This window comes from Myotis daubentonii, chromosome 2 (genome assembly GCF_963259705.1).
Source record: "Myotis daubentonii chromosome 2, mMyoDau2.1, whole genome shotgun sequence".
In the NCBI taxonomy this organism is placed as follows: Eukaryota; Metazoa; Chordata; class Mammalia; order Chiroptera; family Vespertilionidae; genus Myotis; species Myotis daubentonii.
Window position 1 is genome coordinate 198,361,282 of NC_081841.1, and position 14,997 is coordinate 198,376,278.

The following is a 14,997-nucleotide window of genomic DNA, read 5'->3' on the forward strand; positions in this document are numbered from 1 at the left end:
AATGATTCTACCATAACTATAAACTAATAGATTTACATTTAAAGTCATCTTAGTTTCTACTTTATCTCTTTGTTTTTTGAGGTGTTTGTTACCCAGAACAGAACTAGTAACAGCAGGATATGTATCGCTTCATATTATACATATTCTAACAAAAATATCTTACAGAAACTATGTTGGTGGCATGGATCCACGTGCTTAAACAAGTTAAGACCCTTTCCTAAGGTATAGATTTTCTAAGCCAGTCTGTAGGAACTATAGGCACTCTCTCCCTTAGTTATAAGTACCTTTTTTCTTTTCTTTTCTTTTCTTTTTTTTAGAGAAAGAGTGAAAGGGAAAAAAGGGGGTGAGAGAAACATTAATCTGAGAGAGACATATCCATTGGTTACCTCCCACATGCACCCTGACCAGGGCAGAGGATCAAACCTGCAACCGAGGTGTGTGCCTTTTACCAGGAATCCAACCCACATCCTTTTGGTGTGTGGGGAGAAGCTCTAACCACTTAGCACACTGACCAGGGCCCTTTCCTCTTTTTGAGATACCTAACTCTCCCTGACACTAAATGTCTAAATAATTTTTGTGGGCTTTATTGAAGACACTGCCAGCCTAAACATGATTGGAGCTGAGGCAAAGTATCTATCAGATTGAGGTTTTTGGCAATTGCCACCCATTCTAGGAATTAAGAAAACATAAAAATTTGGGAAAACTAAAGAAGTATGGAGAGACCAATCAACACCCACTACACTCAAGACTGCTCAAAGCCGCAAGCAGCAGATCCTATAAGAATCCACAAGCAGCCGCCCATCAGGCACAGATGCTGTCAGGGTGACCAACTCTATTTTGTCAGTAATTCTTGCTCATTTTTTAGGGAATTGAAATAACACAGGTGACTGTAGAATCGGAAAAGATATATGGCATATCAACTAATACACTAGCAGCCTCTGGTAATGGCAAATGGTTACAACCTGAGTCCTGAACAAGTGCTGAGTGACACAAGAGAATTTGGAATGCCTGCAATATATCCATAATAACTGCAATCCATCTGAAAAAAAGTACACAAAGATAAACAAATGGATAACTTATTTTAAACATGGACGTCCTATATATGACATTTACATGTATTAGATTAGCTACCTTAGTACATTAATGTGTATGGCATTTACCTAATGAAGCTGTGCCATGTAGAAATAAGAACTAGTCCAGCTTATTCATTTTAGTGAATATGTAAAATAATATTCTAGGATTTTAGAATACTCATATTTTTAAAGAAAATTCAGAATAAGAAATATGTAAGGAGGAGAACCAAGATGGCGGCATAGGTTAACGCCGGAGTTTGCTGCTTTGAACAACTACTTCAAAAGTGAAACCAAAAAACGGAAGGGACATCACCCAGAACCCCAGGAACGCTGGCTGAGTGGAAGTCCTACAACTAGGAGGAAAGAGAAACGCACACGGACACTCAGAGGAGGCGCAGTGGTGAAGTCAAATTCTGAGGTGCGGAGTGCGCGGAGCGGGCTGGCGGCGGAGGGCGCGGTTGTTGTTTTCAATCGGGAGGGAGTCGCAGACTCTGAGCACCAGATCCGGGCGAGTCTTTAGGGACCCAGACTCAAACGGGAGAAGCGGGACTGTCTGGCTTCGGTCAGAGTGAGTGCAGCTTTCTCTCCCAGCTTTGCAGCGGGTGCTGGGACTCAGAGAGGCAGAGCCCCTGGGGACAGGACTGAGAGCCGCCATAACTGCTCTCTCCAGCCCACCCTGTTGATCCTGTGCGACCCGCCCCGCCCAAGCCCTGCACACAGGCATTTGCCGGATAGCCTCAGGCAAAGGCTAGATTAGCACCTCCCTAGAGGACAGAAGTTCTCTCACTGCTGACACAGCTGATTCTCATAGCCACTTGGCCTGGAGGTCAAACCCTCCCTGGAATTAGCTACAACAATCAAGATTTAACTATAAGACTGCGAACAAAGACCACTAGGGGGTGCACCAAGGAAGCATAACAAAATGCGGAGACAAAGAAACAGGACAAAATTGTCAAAGGAAGATATAGAGTTCAGAACCACACTTTTAAGGTCTCTCAAGAACTGTTTAGAAGCTGCCGATAAACTTAATGAGATCTACACGAAAACTAATAAGACCCTCGATCTTATATTGGGGAACCAACTAGAAATTAAGCATACACGGACTGAAATAACGAATGTTATACAGACGCCCGACAGCAGACCAGAGGAGCGCAAGAATCAAGTCAATGATTTGAAATGCGAGGAAGCAAAAAACATCCAACCAGAAAAGCAAAATGAAAAAAGAATCCAAAAATGCAAGGATAGTGTAAGGAGCCTCTGGGACAGCTTCAAGCGTACCAACATCAGAATTATAGGGGTGCCAGAAGATGAGAGAGAGCAAGATATTGAAAACCTATTTGAAGAAATAATGACAGAAAACTTCCCCCACCTGGTGAAAGAAATGGACTTACAGGTCCAAGAAGCGCGGAGAACCCCAAACAAAAGGAATCCAAAGAGGACCATACCAAGACACATCATAATTAAAATGCCAAGAGCAAAAGACAAAGAGAGACTCTTAAAAACAGCAAGAGAAAGAAACTCAGTTACCTACAAGGGAATACCCATACGACTGTCAGCTGATTTCTCAACAGAAACTTTGCAGGCCAGAAGGGAGTGGCAAGAAATATTCAAAGTGATGAATACCAAGAACCTACAACCAAGATTACTTTATCCAGCAAAGCTATCATTCAGAATTGAAGGTCAGATAAAGAGCTTCACAGATAAGGAAAAGCTAAAGGAGTTCATCACCACCAAACCAGGATTATATGAAATGCTGAAAGGTATCCTTTAAGAAGAGGAAGAGGAAGAAAAAGGTAAAGATACAAATTATGAACAACAAATATGCATCTACCAACAAGTGAATCTAAGAATCAAGTGAATAAATAATATGATGAACAGAATGAACTGTTGATTATAATAGAATCAGGGACATAGAAAGGGAATGGACTGACTATTCTTGGGGGGGAAAGGGGTGTGGGAGATGTGGGAAGAGACTGGACAAAAATCGTGGACCTATGGATGAGGACAGTGGGTGGGGAGTGAGGGCGGAGGGTGGGGCGGGAACTGGGAGGAGGGGAGTTATGGGGGGGAAAAAAAGAGGAACAAATGTAATAATCTGAACAATAAAGATTTAATTAAAAAAAAAAAATGAAATATGTAAGGAAAAAAACACCGTAAGTCTTACCTGATCAAACGGATTGTTAGTTTTCTGGGTGTCATATTTGTCATAAGAATAAACAACAGAAACGGGGGATAAAAATGATCTAGGCAGAAAGCACAAAAACATGCCCAAGTTGTGAAACAGAAAGTATAGAAATAATTACTCTTCATACTACAAATTTTCTTTTTACTAGGAAATTTAAAGTAGTGCCAGTTATCTTGGCCTATCCTATTTTCCAAATACTTCTCTATCATCTACTAATAAAAGAGTAATATGCTAATTTGACCAGGAGACCTTCCGGACGTCCTTCTGGACAAAGTCATGGTGGCAGGGCTGAGGCAGAGGCAGTTAGGGGCAATCAGGCCACCAGGGGAGGGCAGTTGGGGGCAATGGGGCCAGTAGGCGGGGGCAATTGGGGGTGATTGGGCCAGTAGGGGAGGGCAATTGGGGGTAATTAGGCCAGCAGGGGAGGGCAGTTGGGGACGATCAGGCCAGCAGGGGAGGGCAGTTGAGGGCGATCAGGCAGGCAGGCAGAGGGGTTAGGGGCAATCGGGCAGGCAGACAGAGGCAGTTAGGGGCAATCAGGCAGGCAGGCAGTTGAGCAATTAGGAGCCAGCAGTCCCAGATTATGAGAGGAATATCCAACTGCCGGTTTAGTCCCGATCCTACAGGGGTTCTCAATTGGAGAGGGTGCAGGCTGGGTTGAGGGAAACCACACACACCCCCACCCCCCATGCATGAATTTCATGCACCGGGCCACTAGTTTACAATAAATTAGACACTGAGAGAGGCATTTTAACTATAGTGACAAATAATATCAAAATATGTGCTAATGAACAACCTAAATTGCTAGAAATATCAAATACTAAAACAACATAGGTCTCAATTTCTAGCACAGAACTTCCAAATCTTTGCCTTTATTGCTCATTGATTCCACATTTTAAACCTGAATCTCAAAATTAAAATATAGGGTTAGAACACAATTTAGAAAGATTTCCTTTGCATTGCTACAAACTCATATTCACTAAGCTTAGTTACATACCAAGTTCTTCTCAACAAATTTGGTCAGAATTTTATCTCATTTTCCTCAGTAACAATTAAAACAACTTGGCACAACTCCTGTCCATCATCCCACATAACCTCTATGTCACTTCATTACAGATAACCTGTACCCATCCTCACATCTTAACTTTATTTCCAGAAGATGACGACTTTGGTTCAAAGCAAATCCTTATACTCATGCTACAAATCCCATTCTGTGCCACATGTTGAAGATACCTACCTTTTTCAGTCCTATAATTTCAAACTTCCTCTCTACAGTTTTTTATCCTAACACTATTCTGAGAATTTATTATCAAGCCATTATATCCTAAATAACTTCCCATGTCTCTGTGTCATCTATTTCTTACATATTTTCAATTTGCAACCTATTTGTATTAAAAGATTAGTCTACAGACAGTTTCTCTACTTTGTCAATATTTACTTACCATGAAACTGCTCTGAAAAGATTCATAATCACCAGAATGTCAAACCCAAAAGACAATTTTAAAATAATCGTTGTATTAGACTTTCTAGTATCATTTTGGAAACCACACCCACTCAGTGTAATCACACGTCCCTCCTCTGTTCCTCTCCCAGAGGTCAAACAACAATAACCCCTGGACCAAATCTGGCTGGCTGCATCTTCTGTCAATAAAATCTTCTTGAAATACAGCCAGACTCATTGGCTTGCATATTGTGTATAGCTGCTTTTGCACTACAGTGAAAAATTGCTTAGTTCCAATAGAGTACATAGCATATTAGCCAGAGCTCTTTACAGAAAAAGACTGTCAACCCCTGGTCTAGGACATAGTCTTCATGGCGTTTTTTGTTGTTGTTTTTTTGTTCTACCTGCCCCCAAAATATTGGTCTTTAGTAGGATTTAGTCTTTAGCCACCAATCTATTTATAAGCACTTAAATAAGCTCTCATTTTAAAAAATTACAGCCAAACTATTGATTATTGCTAAATCTATATCTCAATTACCAATCTCTGCTCAGAGATTCACATTCCTGTACTTATGGAATATAACCCACTTGTATATCTTATAGGAACTGCAAATTAAACTTACCCTCCTCACATAAAGATCTCCCTTGTTCATGCTCCTCATTTAATTATACTATAAGTGACCTTTTCTTAAGCAACAACTAAATTATCCAAGATTCTCACTGTTTCCCAGGCATTCTACCAAATTTGTCTTCAAGGCCTACTGAATGTTTTCTTTCCTATACTATGACCTATACTATATATTCAAGCCACCAATCATCACTCACCTAAATTATTATATAATCATCCTAGAGGCCCAGTGCATGAAATTCATGCACGGGTGGGAGGGGGGTCCCTCAGCCCGGCCTGCAATGATGCCAGTGTCCCTTGCCCCAGCCTCCGGCCTGAGGCCCCTCCCCACCCTCCACAGGGCCAGGGCGCGGACGCTGGGCTCGCATTGCCAGGGCGGCACCACCAGTGTCCCGCCTTGGCCACTATGGGCACCACCATCTTTGTCATGGAGTGATGGTTAATTTACATATTACTCTTTTATTAGATAGGAAGAATAATTAGACACCCTACTCTACTTTTGCTCCCTCAGAATCAACCTACAAGACTCAATGAGCCTACATAAGTATATTCTTGAAAACATTTTGGCTTGCAATATCCTTACCATGGCATGCTAGATCTTCTACAAATCGAATCTACCTACTACCTTTCCAAATATTTTACTTCCATCCCCCCAAAATATGTTCTTTAGTAATTCACACTGACCTTTTTGAACACCACAGAATCTACTTACTCTCCCACCTCTATGTTTTACATATGATTTCCTCTAAACAGAATGCCCCCCCTATGGTACCCCATTTCTTTACAGAGGTAAAGGCATCTTCCCTCAAGATATAAGTCATCTCTTACCTCTTCCCAAAAAGCCTTCCCAGATTTCAGAGACTACTGTTTACACACTTATCATAATACCATTTTATTATAATAAAATTTCCCATTTCTCTGCTAATGTGTTTGAATATATCACTCTGCATTATAAATTCTTTAAATGTGGATCATATTTTCTTGTTTTGTGTATGCCTAAGACTTTATTCAATAACCAATATACATTAGATTTCAAATGCATATAGGTATCAAATATACATCTGATTTGAATTTATCCTATTCATAACTATTTAAAAAATCAAGAAACCAAAGAATTAAAATTTAAAAAGGTAAAATAATTACTTACTGCTTTTTGAGATGAACGAAATATGGTTTTTCTTTTATTGTAATCATATAAGCAACCTGTAACATGAAAATTCAAAATACTTTCAATAATAATTATAAATAATATGTTAAATAATGTTTCCTGTCAGTTATGCTTTTAAAATACTGACTAAATTAATAATAATATACGATAATTATATGTGCTTCCTTTCCTATGTGGATGGATACTTGAAGCTTCAAAGTTCTACATTGAGGAAAAGGTGGTAGAGTCCCCACATGCCTTCCAGTCACCATAATTAGTATATCTGAGGGAAAAGCCCAGCTGATTATTGTTATCTTTTGGCTGAGACCAATTCGCCATGCTGAAGGAAAATACCAAAGGTGCCCCCCTCACTTGAGAGAACTTGTTGTTTGCCACTCCCAGCCCTCCTGGAAAGTAAATTTCCCTATTCATTGGAACTGGTAGTTCTATAGATAGGACTACAAGGAATGCACTACACCTCTAGCAACATTCCACAACAACTACCTTTGTACTTTGCCTCTCCAGTTAAGCAAGGACATTCCCCTGGAATAGAATGTAGGAGAGGATAGGGAGAGAGTAGAGACAAGTATGGAGAACCCTCTAGAACAGCGGTTCTCAACCTGTGGGTGGCAACCCCTTTGGGGTCGAATGACCCTTTTGCAGGGGTCGCCTAAGACCATCGGAAAACACATATATAATTATATATTTTTTTGTGATTAATCACTATGCTTTCATTATGTTCAATTTGTAACAATGAAAATACATCCTGCATATCAGATATTTACATTACGATTCACAACAGTAGCAAAATTACAGTTATGAAGTAGCAACAAAAATAATTTTATGGTTGGGAGTCACCACAACATGAGGAACTGTATTAAAGGGTCAAGGCATTAGGAAGGTTGAGAACCACTGCTCTAGAACATAACAGAAAATGAGTCATTAAATTATTTACTTGGTTAATATTTAAAAACTAGAGGCCCAGTGCACAAAATTCATGTGCAGATACGGTCCCTAGGCCTGGCCTGTGATTAGGGCCATCTTCCCAGGCTGCTTGCAGCCAGACCTGCCCCCCGCCCCAGGTCCCCTTTTTGGAGCCTGATGGCCGGGGGAAGGGACTGAGAGATCGGCCGTTCCCTCCCGCTCACTGGCCCTGCCCCTGCTGCGGGTTTTCCTCTGAGTGTGTGACGACTGGTGGGGCAGGGGCCTTGGCCTGGTGCTGCCCGCATCCCCAACCACCCATACCCAGTTCCCCATTCGCCATCAGGCCAGGGAAAGAGATTGAGAGGTGGTCAGTGCACCTCATAGTGACTGGTTGAGTGGTCATTCTGCCGTTAGGGTCAATTTGCATATCACCCTTTTATTATATAGGATTGTTTTAGCCAGAGAAAAAGCCATTTAAAAGTTTTCAGTACCTTAACTTTACTATTATAGCCAAATAAGATTCTTTGAAACAGATAAATGATCTAAGAAGAGTCATCTGAATAGCACACTGGAACGAGGTGTAAGTGGAGTCTGGATGGGACCTTGAATACTGTGCCCTCTAAAAATCCCTTGTTATTAAACAAATATGAAAAATACAGTGGCATATGACAGTACCATTAAAAATTTAAATCTACATATATTACAATGAAAAAAAAAAACCCTAGAATGTAATTAACAAAAAAAATGTACAAAACTGATAGGAAGGGGGAAAAACAATAACTCCAAAAAGATATCATCCAGAGTTTTTACAATTTTCCAGGCACAAGCATCCAGCTATTTGGGTTGAATTGTTTCACTCTAACTTTATATGTGGATTTCCAACCTTAAGATCTCTGAATGTGATCCTACTCGGATTGGGTCTTTATAGAGATAATGAAGTTAAAATAACTGCAGGCCCTAATCCAATATAACTGTGGTCCTTATCAAAAGAGAAAATTTGGACACAGACATACTCAAAGGCAGAAAGCCACATGAAGATTCATAAGGAGAACATATCCATCTGCAAGCCAAGGACAGGGGCCTGAAGCAGATCCCCCCCCTCATAATCTTCAGAAAGAACAAACTTTGCCCACACCTTGATTTTGGACTCCTAGATTCCAGAACTGAGACAATTTCTGTTGTTTAAGCCACGGTTTTTGTGTTACTTTGTTATGTCAGTTCTACAAAAGTAATACACCAAAATGCAATAAAAAAAATATAAGTAATGCTACAGAACAAGAAGTCGACTTCGGGCACCTAGGGTGCATCCCCTCCCTAGACAACCTGTAAAGAAAAAAGGATATAAAAGCGGCCACCAGGTGGCTCCCAACAACTGGTGTGAACATCAGTGGGATGGATCCAATCCCAGGCTGGCAAGGGCGTCCCACCACCCACCCAGAGGGCCGGCCCCACTCCACTCCCCTCGGGACCCCACCTGTGCATGAATTGATGCACTCGACCTCTAGTAGATAATCCTGTGACACTGAAATTTCACTTCTGGGCACACATCCAACTGAAATGAGTAACCATGTACATACCAAAGACATGCAAAAATAATCAGAGCATCTTATTCATAATATTACCACATTGGAAACAACCTAAATGTTCAGCAACAGGCAAAAGGATATAAAATTATAATATATTCATACAATGGAATACTATATAACAATGTAAGAGAATAAACTGGACTGCATGCAATGGCATAGATTAATCTAAAAGACAGAAGGTTAAACAAAAGAGGATACGCAAAAAGATTGCATAGTTATGAGTCCATATACAGACATATATTCATGCATATGTAAACGTATATTTATTTAATATATGTATATATATTTATAAGGAATCACATATGTATCAAGAATAGACATCATTTATCTAGCTGATAGAAATAAGAATAGTGTTAATACTTTTGGGTATTGACTAAGAGGCTATAGGAGGGCTCCTTCTGAAATGCTAGACATTCTATACCTAGAAATGTGTGGTGGTTATACAGCTGTTTACAATGTGTACAAAAATGTTCATAATAGACAAAACTAATCTATGATGATAGAAAGCAGAACAGTGTCATTAGGGTGGTGGACATATGGAAATATCTGGGATAATCTTTTTCTTGATTTGGGTATTGATTATAAGAACATGTACATTTGTAAAAACTCAAAGAACTGTACACTTAAAATCTCTATTTTTCACTGTGTATAAGTTATCCCTCAAAAAGTTTATGTTAATAATTGTTTAAGAAATGCAAATTAAAACAATAATGCTGTAACACTTAAGTCCATCAGGATAACAAATCGCATTGTTAAAATATACTAATTAAGGTGTTGGCTGTCACTGTGATCTCATCTGGAGACAGATGAAGAACTGTTAGCAGAAACTGACAAATGCTTCTAATATTTACATTGAAATGCAAAGGAGAATAATAATCAAGACTATCTTGAAAAACAAGAAGCAAGTTGGAAGCTTGCACTACCAGATATCAATTTTTTATTATAAAGCTACAGCAATTAAGAAAGTATGAAGATTAATTGACTTTGGGTAGTGGGCACACAATGCAATATACAGATCATGTATCATAGAATACACTTGAAACCTATATGATCTTTTTACCCAATAAATTTAATTTAAATATATATATAAAGGAAAAAAGGGAAAAGAGAGATGCAACGTAATAGTGAAGAATAGAAAAGCAAATTAAGACCAATTTATGTCATCACAGGTTTTCTCACAATGCTAATATCCAGTGTTTTTTCTCACTAGAAAATGTTCAGTGGAAAAAACAATGAAATAAATTGGATGTGACCACTGCAGAAACTATGTTACAATATAAATGGAATAACTGCAAGGAATTTTATAAGCAAATTCTGCAAAACAAGGAACTATTTAAGGAAGTCAAATCATCATGGAAATACAATTCAAGAAAGAGAGAGGCATGTAATTTAGATATTTGTAATTTATTTCTGCTGAACAATAATTTTTTGTATTTAAAATTATTTAGTATGGCAATATACAATATTTATATAAATATATTTATATTTATTTGGGTGCCCCATGTTTTATTTGTAATATCTAGGAGCTCTCTAATTGTCCCCTAAGCCTTACTACTTTTGAAGGTCCTACCTAATATTATACTAAATATATTAAAATATAATCACACCCCACATTAATAATAATTTTCTGTTGCAAAAATATTAAAAGAGAGCTTTTAAAGTTGTTATAGTTAAAAGAAACACTGAATTTCCATAATATTAAATGTCCCTTTTTAAATGTTAGAGATTAGACAAATGGAGAATTCAAAGATTGGTCAGTCATAATAAGGGAAGAGGATTGGTATGAATTTCAGAAAAAAAGAAAATTAAACAAAAAATTAAATGGAGACCCTTCTTTCTAATCCTATATCACAGCATGACTGAGAATTCACTTGGGGGGTGGGGGGGGAGGGGGAGGGTTGTAAATAAAATCTAGCTACAAAAAGAAAAAAAGGTAGAGAATCAGTATATAGGGACATAGGACTACCTTTGGAGAATTGGGAGTGATGGGGAAAGGAAATCCTGGTACAAACAGTGTTTCCTTATGTGAAACAGAGTGAGAAGGTTTTTTAAAACCCCTAAAAGGAAAACACAAAATCCAAGACTACAATTATGACTAACATTAGATTATCCTATAATAGAACGGACCATGTGAGAAGTGGGTTTTCCTGGGGAATTAGAGAAGGAATGTGTACTGATATCTAGGTTCCAACTGTGAAGTCTATGTGCTGATCACCTTTAAGCTCCTCACTGACTCATTGAAAGGTGAGGCAAGTACAGTAGTCCTCCCTTATCCATGGGGGATAGGTCCTATGACAACCCCACAGTGAATGCCTGAAAGCATGAATAATAATGAACCCTATATATACTATTACACTATGTTTTTTCATATATGTACATACCTATGACAAAGTTTAAATTATAAGTTAGGCACAGTAAGAGATTAACAAAAAACTAATAATAAAATAGAACAATTATAACAATATCTTGTAATAAAAGTTATGTGACAAGGTCCCTCTCTCTCAAAATCTCTCTCTCTCTCTCTCTAGCCATATATATATGGCTAAGTGACCAACCATCCATCTGTCTGACCATCTGACCAACCAGCCAGTACATATGATGCGCACTGGCAATTTAAAAATAAACATTGACAAGCGCATGCACGATGCATATAAAGCTCTTGCTGGCGCCAATCACATGCGTGTGTTTCGATCTGTCACTGTTGATTGTGAATTTAATTGTTTTTGTTGACATTCAGAAGCTGAAAGAAAGCAGCGTCATCGACAGAATATGTCTGAAGACCAACTATTGGCACAACATACCTCTGACACTTCATCTCTGACACTTCTATTATAGCTAAAGAGAAAATAGCAATATTAAAATATTTCTTCTAATTAATTTCCTTTCAAGGTGCACGAATCCATGCACCAGGCCACTAGTCTTATTATAACTATAGCCACCCTTCTTCTTATGATGATGTGAGATGATACCATGCCTACATGATTAGATGAAGTGAGGTGGAGACACTGGACAAAGGGATGATTCACGATCTTGGTGGGATGGAGCTAGACAGTGCAAGATTTCACCATGTTATTCAGAACAGCACACAATTTAAAACTTAAATTATTTCTGGGATTTTCTATTTAATATTGTTGGACAACAGTTGACTGGGAATAGCTGAAACTACAGAAAGCAAAACCATAGATGGGGTGTGGGGCGGGGGGCAGGGGGAGGACAATTGTGGCTAGAGGAACCATCAGGTCCAGGACTAGGGGTCCAGAAAACTCAGTAATCAATATAAATACTATTTGAATGCAATATTTTAAATTATCAAAATTAATGCAAAAAATACATGGTAAACAAAATATCAGCATTTTAAAGAAAGACATGTGATCCTGACTCACCTCATTCTCTTCAGCTTAACCTCTGCTTTAATATCCCTAGCTGTTTGCCAACCCCTTAAATGTTGTGCCTGAGTCAAGCACTTTGCTCGCCTCTCCCTAGTCTGGCCCTGGTGGCTCTTATCCTTAAAATCCTTCATCCTCAACAGAAACACACAAACATGGAGTCACACACATTCATACACATTCAAAAAATGCTCTTTGTTCTGCAGTGCTGGTCTTCACATTAGAAACAACACAATTTAAGATATAAAAATACTATTTCCCATTACATTATTTTCTGGATCTCTTTCTGTGTCAGTGGATGAAATCTTTTCAGGAACCGTGCTCTGCAGAAATGTTTTATGATGATCTAAAATAAAAAAAAAAGCAAAGTTACTTTGGTACCTGATTTTACATTATCAATTTCTAAAATCCAGTTCTCCATTTGTCTCTCTACATTACCAAAAAATTATTGTATAATCTATGCATCTACTTTTCCTTTCCACTGTCTTTCTGGTCACTCTTACCTACAAATGTCTTAACCCTTGCCAAGATCTCAAGATTTTATTTTATCTTTGTCTCTACGCACACACACCCCTAGTTAGGCAGTTTGAGAATTTGACTAAGCAACACTGAGTAACAAATACAGTGTTACTATGTTGCAAAAGTGTGGAAATGGGAGAACAGGTATATCGAAAAAGAGGGATCTTGCAGGGAGAAGACTGCATATTGAATACAAGGGTGACCCACAATCTTCAGTGGAGCAGGCTGAGGACAGCGGTCAGTCAATCAGAAAAAATCCTAGATTAAATACCTTCTTTATGGTGATGCAATCATTTCTACAACAGCAGAATTCTGAGTGTGGAAAAGACCACATATTTCACAGAAAGGGAAACCACTCCAAGGAAGTGAAAGGTTTTCTGCCCAGAGGCTGGCTCTTTGCCTTTTTGGCTCAAGACCCTGAAGCAAAGGGCAAGGAGAAAATGGGTGGGGCAAGAGGGGCCTGGGCGAGGCCTGGGCCTAGAAGCTGGACCCAAAATGTACAGGTCCCGCTAAGCAAACCAAGTCCCCTCCAAAGCTTGGGGTGGGGGATGAACACGGGTCCGGACTTACTGAGGCCTGCCTGCAGACCAGCAAGTCCCATGAAAAGGACCAGAAGAGAGAACATGGCTCCGTTCTCTGGGAGCCCCGCTGGCCGAATAACAGCAGTTGAGGCGTTGAGTCCAGTAAAGATGCAGCTCGCGCAGAAGCAGGAGATGCGCGAAACTGGAGGGGGAGGGCAGGAGGGGCTCCATGGGAGAAGGAAAGAGCGGGCGGGCGGGGGTTGTGGGGTTGTGGGGGTGGGGCCGGGGGAGGTGGGTGAGAGGAAGGTGGGAAAGAGGGAGGGAGGGAATAGGAAATGGGAGATACCTGTAATGCTATCAGGTATCTGGGCGAGCTGCTTGGGAGGTGAGCTGGCATAAAGCCGGTGGGCAGGTGGGGCTCAGGGAAGGCTGAGGACATTCACTCACATTCAGTGTATTTATTGTTCAGGAAGGAAAGGCGGGTGATTTTTCATTCTCAGATCGGGTGGTGCTGAGTGAGGCTTGTGCTTGTATCGTTTACTTAGGTCCATGATTTTTTAAGTAATTTCTAGTTACAGCGAGAAGGAGGAATAAAGATAAAAATGCTCAAATTACTCATAGCAGACAATTTTCCACCTATTATATTTTCAGGCCGGCCAAACAGGCAAAATGCACATATTTGCAAAAACCGCTGCAAACATTGTGACTTTTCTAATTTGAATTGTTGGATATGCCATGATTGGACAGCTATTGCATGCAGGAAACCCCATACAATCCCTGTTCAAATAGAGACACTTCAAAAAAACCTCATTTAATACCCCATTATTATTGCCACACTGTAATCATGCAGGCCCTCGTTTTTACTTCTTTATGTCACAAAATGGCAGTGAGCTCCTTGAGTTTTCCTTTGCCTCATATATCCCAGGCTGGGTGCTAGAGGAGCCAGTAACTTGGAAAAATCAACAGGAGCAGACAAAAAATCATCATAATCTCCAAGAAAAGCCTCCTTTCCCTAGCCAAAGGACCACAGCAGGAGCAATCTAACAAGACAGTAGACTTTGACAATTTCCCTCCCAGCCACAGGAAAAAACACAACCCCATCAGCAGAGGCAGGGTAGAGAGCCTAGACTTCCACCCTGCTGGCTATAACAAGAAACCACTCCCCGCCCCCAAGTATCAGGGTGGTCTCAGAGAAGACCAAGTGGGAAGATGGAAGTTTCTTACCTACCCACAATGCCATTGGAAGTGCTGGAGGAAACTTAAGAGTCTCATAAAGTAAAATCCAAGTGTCAAACCAAATACAAGAAAATCTTGAACTGAATGAGAAAAGACAATAAACTGCCGCAAGATGACATGGAGAGATGTGGGAATTAATCTGATGAAGATTTTAAGAAAGCTATTATAAAAAGCTTCAATGGGAAACTAAGAACCACTTGAAACCAACTGAAGAAATAGAAAGTCTCAGCAAAGAAATAAAATCTGCAAAGAAGAACTAAACGGAAATTTTTGAATTGGAAAAATATATTAGCAAAATAAATTTTTAAAAACTCACTGGATGAGTTTGACAGTAGACTCGAGAATACAGAG

General features: G+C 39.6%; 1 protein-coding gene across 1 annotated transcript in view; it reads right to left on the minus strand.

Moving 5' to 3' along the window:
• The window catches only part of LOC132226789 (disintegrin and metalloproteinase domain-containing protein 5-like), an 85,943-nt gene extending 72,429 nt beyond the window's left edge, over positions 1–13,514 (minus strand). The window contains exons 1-5 of the mRNA XM_059681222.1: positions 13,460–13,514; positions 12,637–12,716; positions 6,475–6,530; positions 3,238–3,316; positions 963–1,039 (exon numbers count right to left, since the gene is read on the minus strand). Coding sequence (XP_059537205.1) covers positions 963–1,039; positions 3,238–3,316; positions 6,475–6,530; positions 12,637–12,716; positions 13,460–13,514 — 347 coding nt within the window. The remainder of the gene's footprint in view (positions 1–962; positions 1,040–3,237; positions 3,317–6,474; positions 6,531–12,636; positions 12,717–13,459) is intronic.
• Between the last annotated feature and the right edge of the window lie 1,483 nt (positions 13,515–14,997).